Raw genomic sequence first — 22,952 nt, 5'->3', positions numbered from 1 at the left:
TTGCTACAGTTAAAAAAGATTTTCTTGAGCATAAATGCGATTGTGGTAGACTGATATACTAGGTGGAAACTATACCTCCTCCCTTTCTACTTTAAGGTCGTAGTTTAATTTGTACATTAATTTTTAAAAAGAGAGATTTTTAAACTTATAACTTATAAGCTTACTATAAGACTTTGATCTTAAACCTTACAAAATAAATAGGCGAAATGGTCTAATGGACCCTTATACTTGTCCGAGTTTGTATTATGGACCCTTCTACTTAATCATTTACCAATTGAGCCCTTAAACTCAATAAAACACAATATATCAAATCCCTCTGACCATTGACCATTGACCAAGCTTATGTGGCATTAAGATGGCTGAGTTGGCGAGAGAGTGTGACTACACGCATCTGAAGGCAAGTGAACATCATATTTAAACTTAAAATATTAAAATAATAATAATAATAATAATAATAAATTTAAAAAGATCCCTCTTCTTCCCTCAACTCCACCCACTTTTTCACTGTCATCCCCATCCCTGCCCCCAACTACTTTTTCTTTCTTCTCCACACCTATGGTCATCTTGATCTTTAACGGATATTTGGCATTGGGACCTCGTTGACGTCAAGTTTCAAGCTGTTATCAGTGGAGGGAGAGAGGGCATTGGTTGATTTTATGGCAATGCTCGCTAGAGTCCATTGATTTTGCAGTGGAGTGAGAGAGAGAAACACTGATACCTTTTCGCTAGAACCGGAGGCGACGAGGGTGTTTGTTGAAAGACGGAGAGCACAGAGAGGAGAGGTTGTCGTTGATGATTCGCAGGGGGGTCACCGGTGGTGGGGCGGCTTAGGGTTGCTGATTTTGTGGTGGTTGGAGAAGGAGGAAAGAAAATAGTGAGGGTTTGCAATGGAGATGGAGACGATGAAGGAGAAAGTACAGGTCTCGCCGGCGAGAGGAGCGGTGGTGCGGCGACATTCACCGATGGATTTTGGATGTTACACGGTTGCGACATTCGCCGGTGGATTTTGGATGTTACACGGTTGCAACCAGAGTGGAGGCGTGGAGTCCCAATTTTTTCTTAAATAATCAATTTAAAATTTATTAATTTACCTTTTATTTAATAATTGTCCAAAAAGAAATTATTATAAAAAATAAAAAATGATTAGGCAAAATTTATCTTACATGAAATGTGACATCAGCGCGATTGAGAGTCACGATGAGTTGAAAGGGTTCAACATGTTGAGTTTTAAATGAATTCGGGGGTTCAGATGACAAAGGGATAAGTAGAAGGGTTCACAATACAAACGAGTACAAGTACAAGGGTCCACCAAACCATTTAGCCAAATAAATATAGTACTCAACTTAGATTCTTCTTCATTACATTTGTTACGGAAGAACAACGATTCACTCCTCATACAACAACCACATTCAAGTGCCGGCTTCATTGATTTGATGTCTAAGAGAAGAACATAATATGGTGTCCTAGGCCAAAACATACAGAAGCACGAAGCAGATAACAATAAATATAACACCCTAGCAATCCTGCAAGAAAAACTCTCGGTAACACTGCCGACTGAGATCTATTCCTATTTGATGGCTGAAGCGTCAACACTAATAATAACTCCCAACTACAAAGGAGTGGATCTTAAGCTGGTTCCAGGTTTTTCATCTGTCTAAACTTTCCTGACCTGGATATTGTGAGTGGATTGGAGCCGCCAGATTGGCTGGCTGCCACTCTGAACAAGAGCTACTTGCTCCCCTTCCTTAACCATCCCTTGCTTCTGTAGATTGATAAAGGGTAAAGATTATAAGAGGAACACAACTGTCGTCTAAAATTATTGTAATAAAACACTGGCAACATAAACATTTAGGAGAATATCATGGATGAAGAGAGGAGTATAACTAGTTTATGGAATTGATTGTCTGAATTATCATATCAAGATTTCACTTTTAATTATAAAGGGCAGATAATAGCAGGCTATACGTCATATGACAAATCATTCGTTCATCTATGACCATGAAATGAGCAATTTCAAGCATTCGTTATTAGCATTCCTCAGTGCATATACTGTCTATTAAGCAATAACTGTAAATGATATGATGAAGGTGAATCTCACCTGCAATAAGGACAATGCACTAGTGAAAGTCTCCTCTGCACAATCTAAGAACTCCATATATATTGGGCATACACCTTGGTACGAAGCCAGTCTCTGTTGAACTTTCTTACTGCAGCCCAAACATAAATAAATGATTAAAATTCACCTACTTGATAGAAATCATTCACAATGTTCTTCTCAGATTTCCCTCAAAACATAAACATACCCAAAGGCAGCAACTAAGAAATCTCAAGTTGCTTATAAAAAAGGAACTTTTTATCATCAAGAGAACACTATCTACATTTCCCTAGGTGTCTTTAAAATGCATTTAACACATTCATCTTCTACATATCAATTACTGATAATAAGGTGCAACCAATAGTGTGTGTGGTGTGTTCATTCAACTGTAAAAGTAATAACAGCGCCAGGACAATAAATGGTTCACTTTAATGGTATTAATGAAACCAGTTCAGCTGAAGAATTTGTCTTCAAACATTGACATCAAAGTTAGACCAATAGAGTAAATACTCACTCATTCGTAAAAGCAAATATAGTGCCAGAAGGACGATAATGGCTCAATAAGATTGCCATGAAACCAGTTCTAGTGAAGACAACAATTGAGGTTCCAAGAGTGTTGGACATCATGGTCGCATGGAAAGCGAACATCTCGCTCATATGGTTCTGCAAAACATAGAAAGTTATGGCAAGTATTAGCTCCTTCAGACAATTTATTTCAAGAAAAAGATGAGGTAAATATGTAATCTACAGATGAGACTAAAAACCTTGAAGGCTTGGCCTAGATTTGCAGGGGTTTCACCACCAATAATAGTAGCCTCAGTCCGTAGTGACACGGTATGCATAACTTTGACAGCTTTCAAGGGAAACCTGTAACCAAATGAATCCAAATTGTGAGAGATGCGGATAGGTTATAAGACAACTTATTGTAAGAAAATCTTCACTTCTGAACTTTGGTGCCCCAAAGCTATTAGATTCATAAAATAGGATACCAGCAGAAACACTTATCACTCAAGAAGAACCTAGACACAGTTAATTGGTTCCAAAACCAAGATCTCCCAAAAAGTGACCCTAAGCTATGTTACATGGATCTCTCATTCGCATGAATTACTCGTGTCGAACAAGAGTGACATGGGAGTGGGTACTGCAGGAAAACTTACTACACAGTACACACTTCAACACAAACCCAAATTCTATGTAAGGCCCTCAGTTTAAAGAGATAATACTAAAAGCGCCTTGAGTAGTAACTTACTTTCCGTGAGCTGTTTCTCCAGAAAGCATAACAGCATCAGCACCCTCTCTAACAGCAATCGCAATATCTGATACTTCTGCTCGAGTTGGGGTGGGATGGACAATCATGCTTTCCAGCATGTTGGTGGCAACGATGACAGCTTTTCCCATACTTCGGCAAATATTGATGATTTCTTCCTGCATATCAAGATATTTCCATCAAAGGAGAAATAGAAAATACATGGTCAAGATCTCTTATGAAATGGTAAGAAATTGCATCCAGTTTTGCATCCTTGCAGTAAAATCTACAACTACAGTATTGTCGACCTTTACCTGCAACAAAGGAACCTCCTCGATGGGCAGCTCTGCCCCAAGATCTCCTCTTGCAACCATCGCCTGAGTAGAACAGTTAAAAACCATTAATTTGGGTTATTAGATGTCTGTCAAGGAAAAACATAGAAAACTCAAACTACGATCCAGGACAAACATGCAAGTAGTAAGTCCACAAAAAGTGATAAAGGTTTCCATAGGAGTAGGAACTCCACTAAAGTCTAGGAAATGGTAAAACACATTTCGATATAGTCTCTTGTGGCTGTGAGCAAAACATAGGTGGGATGAGTGTTGCTGCAGGTAAACATCAAGCATAAGTATGAAACTGAAGTACCCTTTGCATAGAGCCTGATTTGAGAAGAATAGATATAGAAGATATAGCCGACCCCAACTGGTTTGGGATTGGGGGTAGTTGTTTGATTGATCTTGTGGGATTTAACTCTTAAAATCCTCTAATCTTTAATAGAGAGAAAAGGAAGAATAAGCTCTTAATTATTCAAGTACAGTCTGTGATTTCCAAATGTTGTTTAAACAGTGTATGCCAATTCAGCAATCAAGAAGAAAGAAAATACTACCAGCAATATATTTGATCTGCCAGACACTGAATCTTTACTAAACAATACAACAACATACCCAGTGTAGTCCCACAAGTGTGGAGTGGGGAGGGTAGAGTGTACGCAGACCTTACCCCTACCTCGTAGAGATAGAGAGGCTGAACCAGCAAAATAAAGGCCTAGAGAAATACCCCATCTGATGCAGTAATTATTGAATGCAAATTCGGGATGGAGTCTGCACTCTCAATTTTCACAATAACATGAATATCTGCACCACAACCTGTCATATAAAAAAGAAAATGGCTAGTCAAAAAGTGTTGAAACAAAACAGGATAAGCACTCATTAGCACTTTCAGTGCTCACTAAAAGGAAATGGACCCAGTGGAATTACTCTTCAAATAATTCTTCAGTTCATGGACCACTGCTGCATCTTTGACGAAGGAAACAGCATAAAAGTCAATGTTATTGTCTACTCCGAACTTGATATCATCCCAGTCCTTTTCTGTTGCACAATGTGGATTACTGTATCAGCAAGGCAAGCATTCTTCTGACAGAGCGACTGTCTCATGCTTTCACATGCAGATAAGACCTGAATTTATAGGAAAAAAAAGGAAGTAGTCTGACCAGTAATAGAGGGAAGTGTGGCACTTTTGCCTCGAACATTTAGATGTCTCCTCGACTTAAGCTCCCCTCCATCAATAACTTCACACTTCACAGATTCTTCTGTCTTGGATTTCACCTGTAAAGACATCATGCCACCTATAGCAGGAAAAAGAAATTACATTTAGCTGAACTCTGCAAAAGTTTCAGGTATATCTACCAAGAAAAATACACACAAGTGGAACAACAAAGTATTACTTTAGGCATGACTGTTATATGGTATATTACCTTCCCCTCAAAGTACTATCACCCACCAATAAAGCTCAAAATGTGGTGTCTAACTTGTAGTATTTAGGTTTCTCAATGGTTTAATGTTTTTGAGCATGTCAGTACAGACACTTATACAAGATGTCTATTGCATGTGCAAGAGGGAGATGGGCCATGACACTAGCAACTGAATATTATCAGCAAAGACAGGCCATCCAAAGATCCAGAATGATAAATGTCTAATAGTTTCAAATCAATTAGGAAATGTCTCATGAGCACAAAAATACAAGAAAAGGCATTCCCCTACATTGGACAACAAAAGGAATCAGCTAAAATAGTGCAAATCTTTTTAAGAGCAACAGCAAAACAAAAAAAACTGGACTACAACTAGGTGAGAAGGATGCCTCTCTTTCTTCTGGTTTTGTGAAAATGAGATGGCTGTCTCTCTTTTTTCTGGTTTTGTGAAATGAGGTGGCTATCTCTTTTTTTCTGGTTTTGGGAAAATGAGATGGCTGCCTCTTGATGAGATAAAGTTCATTGCTTCACATAATAATGTCACAGCAAAGAATTCTCCAAGGGCAGTCACCGGCTAGGCCTCATATCGCCATATGCTGACTCAATCTCTGGACCTTTAAGGCAATATTTGATTATAGAGAGGCTTTGATTTTACTATTTAGTTAATGTTTGGTCTTATGAAACACAATTTGTGTCCCTCACGCCCTGCACCCCTCTGATTCATGGAGATGTACAAGCATAAGATATCGCAATCCAAGTGGTGAGAATAAGAATGAAATGGCAACAACATAACCTGCAGGGGAATTTTTTCCGTACTGACAGGTCTACGATATTTCATGCCGAGTCAAAAAGAGGAAGTTCAAGAAGTCAATTTCAATGCCTTCCAATGACAAATCGATATAAGATGTTATCAGACAAAACTAGTTAAAGGACAGAAAAGAAACCACTTAACGTACCATCAACGAGAAGCATGTCTCCTACTTCAACATCATTTACAAAGTCATCATAGTTGACACTGACACAGTCAGCTGTGCCAACCCCTCTCTGAATTGTGAAAGTGAATTCCTGTCCAGGTTTCAACATGATTGGCTGGGGCAAGTCACCACTTCTAACCTCAGGACCCTGTTAGCACCAAAACAACAAAGCAATAAGAGGCTAAAAATTAAACTTGACCAAAAGAAGGATCACATCCAGCTAAATAATTATCAGGTGATAATGAGAGGAGGAAGTTATCATTGATGATACATATCACGTAAGAGCAATTTCACTAATAAGCAATGAACAAACAATTGATTAACAGTGATACAGGAATTATCTGAAGTTGTATATGAGTTGAAGCCTGAAAGGGAACAATATTTTCTTTCTTCTAGTCCCAACTTGAAAGCAATAAGAGGCTACAAAATGAGAATTGACCAGAAAGAAAGATCACATCTAGCTAAATAGTAATCAGGTGATAATGAGAGGTGAAAGTTATCTTTGATGATACATATTACATGAGAGCAATTTCACTAATTTGCAATGATCAAACAATTAATTAACAGTGACATAGTAATTATCCGAAGTTGTATATAAGTTGAAGGGGACAATGTTTGCTATCTTCCTAGTCCTACGTTGAAAGGGATGAATACAGTAAAACTGGAGGTGCTCAAAATAAACTGGAAAACCAAATAGGACCAAAGAATGAATTAAACTAACAAAAAAATGTAGTTTGATCCGGTTTGGTTTTAAATTTTAAAAAAGGAAAAGATAATTCATAGTTTGATTTGGTTTTTAATGTAAGGTAAAAATGAGAGCCTAAACCAAATCAACCGATAACATATATACCGCATGTGTGTGAATGTTGTAAAATTATGAGGCAATATTTTGCCCTTCTCATTCTTATGCAGTTTTCAACTACTTTTACTAAATGAATATCACTTCTTCATGATACTTTAGAGTTAAATATGCAGGGTTAAACTGGATAGCTGGCCCCTCTTTAATTCAACATGGCTCCTGTAAATGACCCTTGAGACATGTAAGAAGGATGCAACTATCTTTTTCTCCCAGTGTATATTTGGCATTTAAATCTAAGGTGAGTTTTAGCAGAGCTGTCATTTTTGTTAATGATTCAATTGATCCTAACTGCAGTCTTCACTGTTGTTTCTTTCTTATGCACGAGACAAGCAGAGATGTGAAACATTTCTTCTCAGACTGAAGTCTTTTGGAGCCCTTTATTTCCCGTCATAGTTGTGGATGTGGTTAGCTTCAGAAATGATAGCTTTGATTTTAAACATTCAACGCAGGTGTGACAGGAACAAACGCAAAATCATCAAAGAAAAAGAGTGCCTAAATACACTGTACCCAACAAAGCTGATTTATGCTTATTGATTTGGTTTATAGACTTGGCACACAGACATAGTTGGGTCCATGAAAAAACAATTCAAAATGAATCATGAACAACCCCAACTGGTAAAAAATGCTACACTCCAATTACTGTTATTTAACAGCTTTGTAGAAGAAAACATAATACACAAAATAGTTCGATAAAAAAATAAACTAATTCTCATTTTAACAAATTGCCCATTTCAACCTAGCTTCAAAGTTCAATCAATCTAGATTTTCTAACCAACGTAGTGACTGTCATTCACACAAATCCCCGTGTTGTTTAATAGGAATAAAGTCAATTCAATTTTGAACAAATACCTCAATTGTGGTCATAAATCAACTCTTTGGCTACATGATGTTAGAATCAAATCTGGTGGATAACTGTTTACTTTATAAAAAACAATTTCCTCTTTGCTACCACCAAACTAGTGCCCACATAAAAATGAAGAAAATTTTACCTTGGTGTCAAGCATGATGGCGATGACATTGTCCTTAGACTGTGCATTATACTCCTTAACCAAATCAATGACTTTCTGGTGGGATGCATGGTCTCCATGAGACATATTCATCCGAGCAACATTCATTCCAGCTTCAGCTAGCTTCCATATCATTTCTCTTGTGTTAGTAGAGGGACCAATTGTGCATACTATCTTGGTCTTACGTCTTACTGTAGGTTTTGACCACATGCCCACTGAAGTGTCACCAAGTTGCTGAATTGCCTGAAGATACTTCTCTTGCTCCTCACTCTGTAACATTAACAACCACTATCAATAAGCCTTCATTTGGATATAGAGTCAAAAAAAATCCATAAATGTGAATTTATAACACACTCTGCTTCAATTTATTTATCTTACATTCCTTTTTAGTCCATTTCAAAAAAATGTACATTTATTTTTTTCGCAACTCTTTAATTCTAACTTTCCACATGTAATGTTTAAATCTGAACGACATTTTGATGCATTCTACATATCTTTAGTTTATGACACAAGATTCAAAAAATTTCATACGTTTTAAAAATCCATGCCAAGTCAAAACTCAAAACCATACAAACAAATTGAAAAGAGTAGTAATATTTTACAAATTCACATAGCTCAAACAAAGGCTCAATTTTGAAGTGGCAGTTCACAAATAGAGTTGAGATTGGCTACAACTTACATTTCTAGATGTACAGAAGCACAGTAAGCATAGCAGGACTCAGAAAGGATAAAAACAAAATAAATAATTTGCAGGAAACAGAAAAGTGAAGGACCTTTGGAACATCTTCAGGAGAAACAGGGAGAACTTGAGGCTCGGCCCGCGTAGATCTCCTAGCAATGATCTGCGGCATATTAACACGAATAGCTCTACAACTATAGCTCCGTTCATTTCTTCCTAGCACTTTTGAGGCAAAGCTTGGAGGCTTAAGCTTCTCAACTTGACTCTGCAGAGATCCATGGCTAGGGCAGGAGAATGAAGATTGAATCGAACGAGTAGCCACCACTTGAGCCATTTTCCGGAAATGGACGGAGAATTATAGAGCGAGAAAATTGTGTGAGGAAATGAGGAGCGAGAGAGTAATAAGAGGCGAAAGCTGAGAGTGTTGGGACTTTGAAGAAATCGCCGCTATGGTTGGCGGAGATGACAAAGAGAGAGAGAGGGGCCTTTGCCTCGTGAATATCGAAGCTGGAAGTTTGTTCAACTGTGTTACGGTACTGTTGGGTTTTAGGAAAGAAATAAACAAAACTTGAGTCTTTATCTAAAAGCACTATCGTTTAGAGATTTTGCCAACAAAATTGGATTAAATCGACGTCGTTTTTTTGTCTGGCGTGTCCTTGTTTCTGTTACAGCACGTGCTCTTGAATTTAAACTTCGAACTTCAATCTTTTTTTTTTCAGCGTTAAAAATGTCAATTTACAAAATAAAAAATACTGTATTGAATTTGTTTCATATTATTCGCTTGTGTTTATCTATTTTGAATTGAGATAGTTTTTTTAAAAAAAAAAATCTTGGTAATGTTATAAGTACTAAATGTTGGGCTATTGCCCATGTTCCAGCCAAAGGCCCATGGCCTAATCCTACTTGAAAAAAAATTGAAATTATTCTCTTTATTTGGTTTCCAATTCTATTAGGAAAAGGATTGGAATAGTAATCATATTTGGAGTTGGTTTTAGCTTTGTAAGGAAAAGCACAACTCTATAAATAGAGGATGGTCTTGAGAGAATAATTCAGATTGCTCATTAATATTGTCTTTGAAAGACATTAGGACATAAGAGAAGTTTTTGAGAGAGCTTTCAACAAGAGATAAGAGAGAAGAAAAAATGGTTTTTTTGTTGCAGTCGTGTTTTCCGATTAACTAACCGTTGGATCAGGCTGAAATTTGTACTGAGTGTTCCTGACATCTTGGTGGTTGATTTGAACAGTGGAGATCGGATTCCGAAGTCAGCAAGATCCTGTTTAGGTCCCGAACAGCAACTGAGTTTGGGTGGTGTTTCTTTCTATTTATCTTTTGTTGGTGTAGCTATTGTTTGTTCTCTTTTGGCACTTGTTGTGTAGCCATTAGAAGAATAACTGTAACTCTCTTATTGTTATAGTGAAGCAATTCGGATCTTGTCGATCCCGTGGTGGTTACCTTCGTTTTGAAGAATTTTTCCACGTTAAACTTGGTGTTCTTTATTTTAGATTTTCGTTTTCATCTTTTTCATCACAACAAGTGGTATCAGAGCAAGGTTCTCCATATGGAGAGGAATATGAGCAAGATGGTATGTCTAAACGGAAGAAACTACAACATATGAAAAAGCAAGATGAAAGATCTATTGTTCGTGAAGAAGATGCACCTTCCCATTTTTGTTGCTCATAAACCTGAGATTGTGACCGATGAAAATTGGGATTTCGAGCACCACCAAGTATGTGGATATATAAGACAATGGGTTGAAGATAATGTTCGCAACCATATTGTGAATGAGACACATGCTAGAACATTGTAGGAAAAGTTGGAGACGTTTTATGCTTCAAAAACTGGCAATAACAAGTTGTTCTTGCTAAAGCAATTGATGACCTTTAAATACAAGGAAGGCAATCATATTCTTGATCACATAAATGATTTTCAAGGTGTTCTTGATCAGCTATCAGGAATGAGTGTTAATTTTGATGATGAAATACAAGGACTTTGGCTTCTTAATACTCTACCGAATTCTTGGGAAACTCTTCGTGTCTCTTTAACAAATTCTGCTCCTGGTGGTAAGGTGACTATGGAATATGCAAAAAGTGGTGTGTTTAATGAAGAAGTTAGAAGAAAATCTCAAGGCACATCCTCACATTCAGATGTTTTGTACACAGAAGATCGAGGGAGAGATAAAACAAGAGATCCGAAAAGTAGAGGTAAAAGTAGAAGCAAGTCAAGATTCAGGAATCCAAATATTATATGCCATCATTGTGGAAAAAAATGACATATTAGAAGATTTTGCAAACAATTGAAGCAAGATCTTAAAGAAGGGAAGAAGGAAGAAAATAATGGAAACAATGTTGTTGTTGTTGTTGTTCAAGATGACCTTCTTTTTGCTTGTGATAAAGACGTCATCAATATTGTATCTCAAGATACAAGTTGGATAGTAGATTCTGGAGCTACATCACATGTCACACCAAGAAAAAACTTATTTGCATCTTATACTTCTGTTAACTCTGAGGTGTTAAATATGGGTAATGCTGGTGAGGTTAAGGTGTTTGGTGTTGGCACGGTTTGTTTGAAAACCAACACCGGTTCAACGTTAGTCCTTCAGATTGTCAAGCATGCTCCAGACATTCCCTTGAATTTGATCTCTGTAGGACAACTAGATGATGATGGCTATCATAATGACTTGTTCAATGGACAATGAAAGTTGACCAAAGGCTCATTGATTGTAGCTCGAGGAAGAAAGCATTCAAATTTATACGTGACACAAGGATCGATTCTTGGAGACTCTATAAATTTGGTGGAAAGTGAGACTTTATCAGAATTGTGGCACAAGAGGCTTAGTCATATGAGCGAGAGGGGGATTACCTGTTTGGCTAAGAAGAATTTGATTGCTGGTGTGAAACAAGCAAAGGTAAAAAGATGTGTTCATTGCTTAGCTGGGAAACAGAAAAGAGTTTCTTTTCACAGTCATCCTATTTCAAGAAAGTCTGAGCTACTGGAGCTAGTACACTCTGATTTGTGTGGTCCTTTTAAAGTGAAGTCAAAAAGTGGTGCGCTTTACTTTGCAACTTTCATTGATGATCATTCTCGTAAGATTTGGGTATATTCTTTAAAATCCAAAGATCTAGCACTTGATGTATTTAAGGAGTTTCAAGCCTTATCTGAGAGACAAACGGGAAAGAAATTGAAATGTATTCGCACTGATAATGGTGGTGAGTATATTGGTCTCTTTGATAACTACTGCAAATCGCAAGGAATTCGTCATCAGAAGACTCCTCAATTAAATGGCCTGGCAGAAAGGATGAATAGAACTTTAGTTGAGAGAGTTAGATGCGTGTTTTCAGAGGCTAAACTTCCAAATTCATTTTGGGTTGAAGCACTTAACACTGTTGCTTATGTTATCAATTTGTCTCTTGTTGTTGCTTTGGATGGTGATGTTCCAAATCGAGTTTGGTTTGGTAAGGATGTTTCTTATGATCATTTGAAAGTGTTTGGTTGTAAAGCTTGCGTGCATGTTCCAAAAGATGAGAGGTCGAAATTGGATGTAAAAATTAAGTAGTGCATCTTCATTGGTTATGGTCAAGATGAGTTTGGATATCGCTTTTATGATCCAATTGATAAGAAGCTCATTAGAAGTCGTGATGTTGTGTTCTTTGAATGATCAGGGTGTAGAACCTATAGATGTTCCTATTGGTGATGTTGTGCTTGATCATCAACCAACTAATGCTGAGATGACAAATTTGGATGCTCCAGAAACCTCTTGTAGAAGATCCACTAGAGATTTGTTGGGTTTTATTTGCCCTGAATTTCTTATCATAAATAGGTTTTTCTTTTAGGAAAATGTTTTGGATTGGCTAGTCCTTTTCTTGTAGGAAAAAGGTTTAGGACTCTATAAATAGAGGTTTGTTCTTTCTAACTTAATCAGCATTCACAATGTAGTCTTAAGGGCTTTGGGAGTTTTGGTTAGGGGGAGAATTTGTGGGTCACAAGCTTGATACATTATCACTTGTGTGAACCTCCCATGTATTCCGAGTGAATTGGTTGAGGCTATTTCTCTCTATATTTTGTACTCTCATGTTTATATAGTGGATTGCTCATCTCCTTTGTGGACGTAGGTCGATTGACCGAACCACGTTAAATTTTTGTGTCTTTGTATATTTCTCGTTTGTCTTCTTACTCATGGTCTTTCGAGGTTTACTTTGCTATCTTCCGCTTTACACCTGTTTATTTCAGTCATAACAAAGTGGTATCATAGTCATGGTTCAATGATGGAACCATGTTAGAGATGGGTGTTTATCTTGGCGGGTGTAGTTCTAGTCGCAACCTTTTTGACAGTAATGAAGATTTTGTTGGAGAAACTGTTTCAGAGAGGTTCTCTGTGTCGAGACGTAGATTTGATGGAGGAGATTATGAAGAAGAGATGTAAGATCTTAAAGATTATGTGAAAAAGGTGGACAAATTTATTTTGTTAGAAATTCAGGCCAAGGGGGAGATTTGTTGGGGTTATTTGCCCTGATTTCTTACCATAAATAGGTTTTCCTTTTAGAAAAACATTTTAATATTTTGAGTAGTCCTTTTCTTGTAGGAAAGGTTTTAGGAATATAAATATAGGCATGTTCCTTTTAACTTTATCAGCATTCACAATGTAGTCCTAGGGTTTTGAGAGTTGTGGTTATGGAGGAGAATTTTGTGTACCTCCTTGTATTCCGAGTGAATTGGTTGAGGTTGTTTTTCTCTATATTTTGTACTATCATATTTATAGTGGATTGCTCATCTCTTTTGTGGACGTAGGTCGATTGACAGAACCACGTTAAATCTGTCTCTTTTGGTGTGTTTCTCGTTTGTCTTCTTACTCATGGTCTTTCGAGGTTTGCTTTGTTAGCTTTCGCATTACACCTGCTTTTTCCCAACACTAAAGAAAAATAGCATATATCACAATGTCTTTAATTTTGTGATCTTAAAAATGATATTTTTGGAAGTTGAAATTAAAATGTTGTCAAAAAAAGTATTTTTTATAAATAAATAAAAAATAAAATTAAGACAAACAAATTAAAACGAATAGAATAGTTACTTATCATATTTATCATTTTGCACGCCCTTTAAAAATTATAAATAAATAAAATATTGTATAAATTTGTTCCTAACCTTATTCATAACCAAGACCCATTAATGTGATTGATATTTTAATAGTTATAACACCAATCAATGAAATTTAAACTTCAAATTTATTATGTATGCCCTATGTGATTGATATTATTACTTTCAAAAAATATAATTAAACAAAAATAAAGATCTATTAACTCTTTTCCCTCTAGACTAAACCTTTTAAAGTGGTATTTTTTTTTTCAGGAAATGATTTTTAAGCAAAAGAAGGATTATAAAAAGTAAAAAAGGAAGTTTCATGGTTTCCTTAATAAAAAAACCCTAAAAAGAGAAGAATAGCATAGGTTTTTAGACTATTTTCTTTTTATCCCCTCTATTCCATGCGGACTGGAGTCTCCTTTTATGAGTTATGAAAACTGAAAAGTCGCCTTAATGTGAAACCATGCTTGGAGTCTGTTTAGTATTGTTGTCGGAGGTAAAAAGAAAAAAAATTTAGAAAAAAATTTTTTTTTTGAATAAATAAGTATTTGGCAAATTCTTAAAACTGCTTTTAAAAGAATCAGAAGCAAAAAATTATTTTTTTAAGACTAAAATATATTTTTACATATATACATATTTATCAATATATCGCTTATTAAATTAACCTATCTCATAACTCATAAGTTTGGTTAATTTTCATCCAAAAAATTTTATTATTATTTTTATACGATAATTTTTTTTTTTTTTTATGTTTTTATATTATTATTTATACTTTATATTGTATATATTATTTTACAGAATTATAAATAAAAGTAACAACAATATTTTTGCATGATTAAAAAAAAAAGAAAAAAAAGTAATAATTAAAGATTTAGACCCTCCCAAAAAAATACAAATAAAAATTATTTTCTTAATCTACATATTATTTGTTTTAACTTGAATTTCTTAAAACTTTAGAGTATTATAACAAAAAAAGGATAATTGTTAATATTGAATCCAAAAAAACATGTAACGAATAGCAAAAAGATTCATCTTTTCAATATTTTTCAACAATATTTATCTATGTATAATATTGATTGAAAATTTGAATATGTACATTTTAATTAATTAACATTGATACTTGCCCTTTTTCGTAATTTGATTCTCAAAAGTACTTTTTTTTAAAAATAAGTCAAACACAAATTGCTTATCAAAAGCATTTTTCAAATAAATTTGTCAAACACAAATTATTTTTTTGAAAAGCACATGAATGCCCGATGCCAGAGGACAAAAGACTCATTCTCGATAACACATAGATGACGACATAGTCAAAGTCTCTAATATAAATAGAATAAGTTAAGTTACATATGTAAACATCAACTAGAGTTCAGTGGTTAACAACCACCTGCTTCTTTGAAACATCAAATCCGACGTAGCATGAGTTCTACGTTAGTAAATGAAGAATTGGGTGATATCAATCCTATGTCCAAAGTAGAGCACCATTATCTGATCAGGCTAAAGAAAGACTTCAGGACAAATTAGATATGAGGAAAGGTTGAAACGACAAGAAGAGTGTTTAGTGAGTAGACATCACCTGAGGGAGGAAATTCTCGCGAATAAGGAAGCACGTCGACTCCGAAAGGAAGCTCCCGAGAGGGAAAGAGAAGAAAAGAACCAATGACGTCATCCCAATTGATTGTTTCTCTCGAGATAGTAGCGAGGAAGGAAAATGTTTTGTCTATCGATGTAGTTCCAAGTCTTCGATGTCCCTCGGAGACTGACAAGAATTCATAGTAACGGAGTAGTAGAATGAGATTAATGATGAGCAGGCAAAAGCCCCCAGATCTCTTGATTTGAGAGCCGGGTTCAACCTTTTTTGAAAAACTATTTAAAAATAAGCAATTTTTAATAGTAATGTCAAACATGCTCTTAGTACTGAAAAGTTATTTTATAGCACGTATTTATGCTCTGACGCTTTAACTAACATTGATTAAAGCAGGTGGACATGTGGCTCAAGGTTGATTAATCGTCTTTTGAGGGTCATATGACTCCATTCCACGGTAAGGCAGTCTTCTTTGGGTCACCAAGGCTTTTCGTGTTATACCAGGGATGGACTCATTTGTTCTCCTCAAGCTATATACAAGTGTTCCTTCGAACAATTTAATTGAATTTTGATTCAATAATTCTTTATAAATTTATTTTTATTTTTGTATTTTTTTAATAGATCTTCATTTTACAAGTGAATAATCAAGAAAAAATGTTTTCTTTCATTTAATTCGTAAGTGACCTTTTATATAATTTGTAAGATCATTTTGCCTTCACCTTCCTTTTTATTCGCTTAAAACTAGTGACACTCATTTTTATCCTTTTTTTTTTTAATTAATAGCAAAGACAATTATATATACATACCACACCAAATTTGTTTACATTATACCATGAACATAATTAAGTAGAAAAAATCCAAAATAATTTCCAATGACAAATGCTTAATTCATAGTCTTTCAACTTTAATTATTTTCAAATTTCTTTAAAATAAAATAAAATTTCATACACTCTTCACTATAGCGGCACTATATCCGCTCTGCTCATCCCAAAACTTCGACCACAACATAACACCTCCATACTTGCGTGATTTCTTAATCGCCGGAAGAATTTCCTCCGTCAACACATCAGCCGGAATAAATCCACTTCCGGCAGCCTGCGGTGCAGCCGGAAGCCCCAAAAATATCCTTTTCGCTTTCACCGACGTCGTCCACCGGACCCAAGAATTTTTCAGATTATCCGTGTTATTAGGAGTGAACTGGCACGGAGGATTATTGTAAAATTGAATCCAAACATTATCAAAAAGCTTTGAATTCAAGGCAGTACCAAGCAATCGATCGGGAAATGGGCATTGTGGAGCTGCGGTAAGGTACATTTTTCTTCCACGCTTGCTGTAATTTTTCAAATATTTAGCTAGATCTTTGTAGTGAAGTGGCGATCCAAGCTCAATATCAAAGTCAATTCCATCGAGAATAGCATTTCCCAAAGGCCTAAAAGAGGAACGCCCGCCTAAGAAATTGTTCCAGAGATACCTTGCAACGTCCTTAGCGTCTTTTTTCGAAGCTAATGAGTAATTTCCAACGCCACCGCCAATAGACAACATTACTTTGACGCCTAATTTTTGGCAGTGTTTGATTTCCGGGCCGACAATTGTGCATCCATTGACGGCGGGGTTGCAGTGACCGGCGAGATTGATTTCAGGAGTTTGACCGTTTCCGAATTTGTTAAGAAAGGCTAAGTTGACATAGGCATATCGCCCAGAATTACAGGTGTCGTTTAAAGTTGCTTCGTTGCCGTTTTGGCCCCAGTAAATAGCTATGCCACCAGCAATTGAGTTCTTGACAATAGCTAAGAATAAAATAGAGGAAAAGAGGAGTTTGAAGGCCATTTTAGATTGAATATTGGGGTATGATTGGAGTTAGATTAAGAGAGATTGGTTTTTATATAGGAGGAGATTGGGAGGAAAAAAGGGAGAGGATATTTTCTTTCCATAAAATAGTAGTACCACTCTGTTGCATTATGGGGATTCTTGGAATATTTTACATCAAAAGACAGCTAAAGAATGGAATCTGGGTAGGAAGAAGTCAAACATCCAAGGTATATTTTTGGTCTAACCATTTGCTGTTGGTGAATTTTTGTTTATTTTCTTTCTCTTTTCAAGATCTTTAGGTGAAAAATATGGGTGCTAGAAAAGATTGAAGAGTGAAATATGAATTTCTCAAGGTAAAATTGCTAGTCATATAGTAAATTGAGCTATAGTAATACTGACATTAATAATATTTGTATTAGTTATGTTTGCATTAATTATATTTAGATTATTTTTATGCAGTGTTGATTTAATGTATTAAAAATAGAAAAATAGTAACATTATCAATTATGCGAAATAAATCACTTATACCCTCACATTTTGGGATAAAAAATGCCCCGGTGTTATCTTAGGAGACCAGAAATATCGTCAAGAGTTAACAACAGTGATGTGGCGTCACATAACACTAATTCCACCACCTAAGCTTGCCAACTAGGATACCCATTGAATTTTGACCCAATTTATAATCGAAAATCTTAACCCATTCTTGAATGATGAATCCCGACCCACTAAATTTTTTTTAAAAAAAAATTCCAATGCATTCTTCCACCGGCCCCTTTCTATCTTATGATTAAAAGTCAAGACCTAGCAGGTAATTCAAATAGAATCAAGGAACAAGCAAAAATCAAATAACCGGCTGGCAGAGGTAGTAGGTATTTCATAGAATTAATTGAGTTATATGAACAACACGATTATAAATAGAAATAAAAATTAAAATCAAAGTCAACACACTGGTTCCAAAATATGCGGGTTTTTTTTGTTGGCATTTTGCATCAATTTTAATAGGTTAAATACACAATCGTACCACATGAAGCCTCACAAATGCAAGAGGAGCCTTCCCTAGTGGTGGTGGTTCAAGAAGCAAAAGTAAACCTTGAGGCAGAGACATGATGGGACATGGAAGATGAGGGGATTTTAAAAGAAATGCTACAACTGTGTAAGCAAAATTATGACCTAAAATATTGTTTAATCCTCTTTTATCACTACGTTAGAAATTCTCCTTGTGTTAATAGAATTCAACAATCAATAAATATATACATAAAAAAATAGAGTTTTACTTATTAATCATCTATTGGCCAATGTGTCTCCTCTCAAATCATACGAGCCGTTTCTACAAAAAAAATTTCTATTACATTATGAAATAATGAATTGAGTAAACATCATATGGGATGAATAATCATATCCTGAATAAGAAGCTGATAAATGTGGATCAAGGAAAGACGTGCTATTAATAATGCACCATATGGCTAGCTGATATACTTCAAACTACTTAATTATTGAGTTGACCAATGAACACATATTTTATGTAAAAATACGTTTAAAGGTCTACCTCATCTCCTTATTTTCTTTTCTTTGCAGTCTGCACGAACTTTTCAAGAAGTTTTAGATATGATTTTTGAACTCACAACGTCTAAATTCTAATGTCCTCATTGAATAGTGTAGAAAACAACACACTATTCCACTTCTCAGAAATTATAGTAACCTTAAGCTGAACAAAATGGCCCGCTAGCACGAAAAGTGCAGTATTTGTAGGTTAATTCAGAATAGTATTTATTCCTGTTATCACTTGTGCAATTAAATCTTTACGTGGTTCAGAATTCCTGTTCATCAAACTAATGCCCAAATTGATGTACACTTTTTTTTTAAAATGATATTGTAAGCAAAATTTGCTGATCTATTCCTGTCATGTGGATGAATGCAGTGAAAACCTGGAAATATGTGAATTGACGAATTTAATTTCCACCATTAACACCGCTATCAACTGCAAGTGCACGATTCTGCATTCAAGTAAGCTGATCTCTTGTAAAACCAAGTGGGGTCTTTCAACATTTACAGAGTCCTTGTTTTTAATTTTGTTGGAGGGGGTTTACAAATTGACTAGTTTGTAATGTACAAATGTCTTCATATAAAAGAGTGTACAATATAAATTGAACAATAGAAAAAAAAAAAAAAGCTTCCAGCTGAAGCTTTATTTGTTCAGATGTTCTTTCAGCTACTCTGGATTGTAAGAAAACAGCAATGCAGAAACTGGTTTCTGCTATTCCTCTTCATCACCAGTAATCTTTTTCTTAAGAGCTTGAACATCTCTTCCCAGTTCATCCCGTCCACTCTGAGAACAGAGAATCCAGTTTTAGCATTAGCCATATATGCGCACTATCTACCATCAAATGTGAACGTACACTGACAGAAAAACGATACTACTGGTAAAATAAAATACCATATTCAGCATGTTATTTAACTATTTAAGCCCCAAACATTTATGCTCTTACAGTAGAGATGTAGATTTGTGGCTATCAAACTAAATTGAAACATGATTTCCTAGGTCGTTTGTCAAAGATGCATGATTGGCCTATATGTAACCTAGGTGACAGTCGTAGTGAAGAAATGAATGAATAATACTTTGTTTACATGACAAAAGTAATATTAACTGGGTGGGTTGATGAAGTTATTCCTATAAGATTGACCTGAAGTGTCTTAGCAAAAACCTCATTTGGGTGGATGCTATGTTAGCCTATGTTTATATCAAACTGTAGATAGATGCAAGAAATGATCTGTATTTCTTTCATGCTAAGACCGTACCTTAAAGAGAAGATATCTGTAGATGAACCATCCAAAATATCCAAGCCCAACCAACTCCAAAAACTTGGGTAACTGGTTCAGAAAAAGTTAAACTGTCAGAGACATTCACTTAGGTTCAATAATCACAAGAAAGGAGAGAAAAGAAATTATGATAACCCCAAACAAACAAGGCTGACTAAACTAGTTAATGTAGCATAGACACTATTGGCTTTTGGCACCCTATGCGTTGATAAAACACTGGAAAAGACTAGTGCAATTAGACCACTTACCAGGGGTATGGAGTCTAATGTATCAGCAATGATTGAAGACAACCAAAGACCAAGGATTACAGAACCTCCATAAATAAAGACTGTGGGTTTCTTTTCGAGTCCGTCCCACTATTACAAAGTTTTCACACAGTTCAGCAAACGAATAAATGAGCCAGTTTTGACGTATTGCAAATGAACTATCAAATGTAGAGAGCCTTACCGTGTCTTTTACATTGGAAAATACCTTTCTGATGCTAGTATCAGATTCAGACGTTTCCTCATCAGAAAAGGAAGCCCTGATCTTGAAGATAGGAGATCTCTTGGAACCTACGCAATGTCGAAAGCCTGAAAATATTTACACCTTAGACCAAAGAACTCTGACCTGATGCGGATCCAAATAATCTCCTAGAACTAAAAAGTCAGGAAATAAAATCTTTTCCGTTTCCAATTTGGAACTGTAAAAAGACTTCTTCGTTTATGGGCAACACAAATGCATTCACTTGGAACGAAATGGAGTTGGGACCAATTAGGCCTTGCTAAATTTACTTGTATATAATCCAATCCTTGTATGGAAATTTTGCAATTTGTACTCCATAGTCCATATCATCAATGTTTGTATTTCCTTAATGATGGATAGCTGGTATATTCATACATTTCTACTATTTTTCCTTGAAAAGTTAGACTGTGATAGTCTTGATACGAAACAACACTAATGAAAGCAATAATAACGAAAAGAAAGAACACACAATCTTAGTGAAAACCCTAGACGGAAAGAAAACCCACGGTCAGTGACCAACCAACTCATATTATTTATTTCTCAATCTTTATACAAATACACAAAGTAAACCATGCTTATATACACTGCGAAAAACCCTAATCCCAATTTGTTTGAAATATGCTCCAAGCAAAATATCACAATGGAGATGTCTCGCCGTCATGGACCATAGACCTCTGATAGGGACTGTACAGGTCAGGCCGATTGAGACTCATATATTTAGGCGAAGTCAAAAGTTTTTTTTTTTTTTATCTCAAATTAACAGTTTTATATACACAAAAAAAAAAAACAGAGCAGACACAGCAAAAACTATAACTATCGAGGAACCTGAGAAAAAAAGAAGACGATGTAATATTAACCTGTGGGTGACCTAAAAGAGGATGAAAACGATGAACGAGCAGCTTGAGGAGAAAGACGAAGCAAAGAAGGGACATTGGAATGGCGTAACCCCATGGTCATGGAGCAATGTGGAAGTGACATGATCCGTTCCATTGAAGAAGAAGAAGAAACAGAAGAAGCTGTTGCCATTTTAGCCGTCTAATTCTTCTCTCTAAAAAAATTCTTTTTCTTGTAGGAGTATCAAATATGGAGTTGACACAAGTAGCAACCAGCTATACTTTTTTACAATTTTTTATAATGGCAGCTCACACATAACTTAAACCTTAATTATCTGATATCCTTTATTTTTCTACTGTTATAGCTTGTATGTATCGAGCACTTCCATCTTTTTCCTACCCAAGTCTGAAAGACCTAGGGTGTGTTTGGTACGTTGGAAAATGTTTTCTTTGAAAATAAGTGAATTTTTAACTTATTTTCTCATATTTGATTGGTGGGTAGAAAATAATTTTTAATGTTTGATTGGTAAATGAAGAATATTTTCAGAAAATATCTTATATTTTTTACTTGAAACTAGAGAATACTCTTTAGAAAAATAACTTTTGATCCGATAACGTAAAAAATGAAATTTGAAAAATTTGAATATTTTTCAAAAATATTTTTTAAAAAAATAAAAATTGATAGGGTGGTGGTTGGGGAATTTCTGGGGTAGGGAAAATGGCATAAAAATAAAAAAAATTTAAAATTTGTAATATTTTTCAAAAATATCTTTTTATTTTTTTAACGGGGAGGGGGATGGCGGCTGAGGGAGGGTGTAGAGGTTGGGGTGACATAAAAAATGAATTTTTTTTACGGAGGTGGCCGGGGGGGTGGTAGGGGGATGACGTAAAAAATGATTTTTAAAAAAAAATTGAAATATTTTTCAAAAACAATTTTTTTGTTTAAAAAAAGAATTTGACTGAGGGTGTCCTGGGTGGGGGCTGAGGGGGCAGTAGGGAGTGACGTAAAAAGTGATTTTTAAAAAAATTTGAAATATTTTTCAAAAACAATTTTAAAAAAAATTGATGGAGGGTGACGGAGGGGGAGGGGGTAGGGGGTAGGGGGTGGTGGGTGGCGTAAGAAATGAAGTTTTTTTTATATTTGAAATATTTTTCAAAAATAATTTTTTTTAAAGAAATAATTTTTTGACGGAGCGTGGCGTAAAAATAATTTTAAAAAATTTGAAATATTTAACCAAAATAATTTTTTGTGGGGTGGTAGGTGTTGAGTGAGGTAAAAAAAAATCTTAAATTTGAAATATTTTTTAAAAATAATTTTTTATTTTTTTTGTTTGGGAGGGGGCTGGTTTGGGGCAGAGGTAAAAAAATATTTGAAATTTAAAAAATAAGAAAATTTAATAAATTATTTTTTTTTGAATGGGAAGGGTAGGGTAAGAAAAAAATATTTTCTGGAAAATGTTTTGGGAAGGATGAAGTAGAGTTTTGGAAAATGTTTTTCTTAATTTTTGAAGAAAAGACATTTTTCTTAAATTTGAGGAAAATAAGTTGATTTGAAAAACATTTAATCCAAGAAAATATTTTCGTACCGAAGCTACCCCTAAAGTTAGGTGAGGTTTGTACAACAAACGGCAATAATTGAACTCGTCATAGTGGGTCATTGTCATTGATTAATTCAACAACACACATGTTACATTTTTTTTAGCACACTGCTATATTTGATGAG

General features: G+C 35.2%; 3 protein-coding genes across 3 annotated transcripts; all 3 read right to left on the bottom strand.

Moving 5' to 3' along the window:
- Positions 1-1,310: 1,310 nt before the first annotated feature.
- Positions 1,311-9,141, bottom strand: LOC125833201 (plastidial pyruvate kinase 2). Its single transcript, XM_049512346.1, has 12 exons — positions 8,702-9,141; positions 7,911-8,198; positions 6,045-6,210; positions 4,831-4,965; positions 4,598-4,708; positions 4,398-4,486; positions 3,656-3,718; positions 3,345-3,520; positions 2,860-2,962; positions 2,610-2,758; positions 2,099-2,207; positions 1,311-1,762 (listed from the first exon to the last, which is right to left on the bottom strand). Exons 1-12 carry the CDS (start codon positions 8,939-8,941, stop codon positions 1,655-1,657), a joined length of 1,737 nt encoding a protein of 578 aa, XP_049368303.1. The 5' UTR covers positions 8,942-9,141; the 3' UTR covers positions 1,311-1,654.
- A 7,000-nt stretch (positions 9,142-16,141) lies between these two features.
- On the bottom strand, positions 16,142-17,310 carry LOC125833218 (acidic endochitinase). Its single transcript, XM_049512364.1, has one exon. The coding sequence runs from the start codon at positions 17,091-17,093 to the stop codon at positions 16,209-16,211; it is 885 nt and encodes a 294-aa protein (XP_049368321.1). The 5' UTR covers positions 17,094-17,310; the 3' UTR covers positions 16,142-16,208.
- Positions 17,311-19,078: 1,768 nt separating this feature from the next.
- Positions 19,079-21,494, bottom strand: LOC125833229 (protein CURVATURE THYLAKOID 1A, chloroplastic-like). The gene is made up of 5 exons (XM_049512375.1): positions 21,254-21,494; positions 20,340-20,464; positions 20,141-20,248; positions 19,872-19,943; positions 19,079-19,401 (listed from the first exon to the last, which is right to left on the bottom strand). The coding sequence occupies exons 1-5, from the start codon at positions 21,420-21,422 to the stop codon at positions 19,330-19,332; spliced, it is 546 nt and encodes a 181-aa protein (XP_049368332.1). The 5' UTR covers positions 21,423-21,494; the 3' UTR covers positions 19,079-19,329.
- Positions 21,495-22,952: the final 1,458 nt, after the last annotated feature.

Source organism: Solanum verrucosum, unplaced genomic scaffold (genome assembly GCF_900185275.1).
Source record: "Solanum verrucosum unplaced genomic scaffold, falcon-dt-bn FXZP01000100.1, whole genome shotgun sequence".
In the NCBI taxonomy this organism is placed as follows: Eukaryota; Viridiplantae; Streptophyta; class Magnoliopsida; order Solanales; family Solanaceae; genus Solanum; species Solanum verrucosum.
The sequence above is the reverse complement of the archived record's forward strand: the minus strand, read 5'-3'. Positions and strand labels throughout refer to the sequence as shown.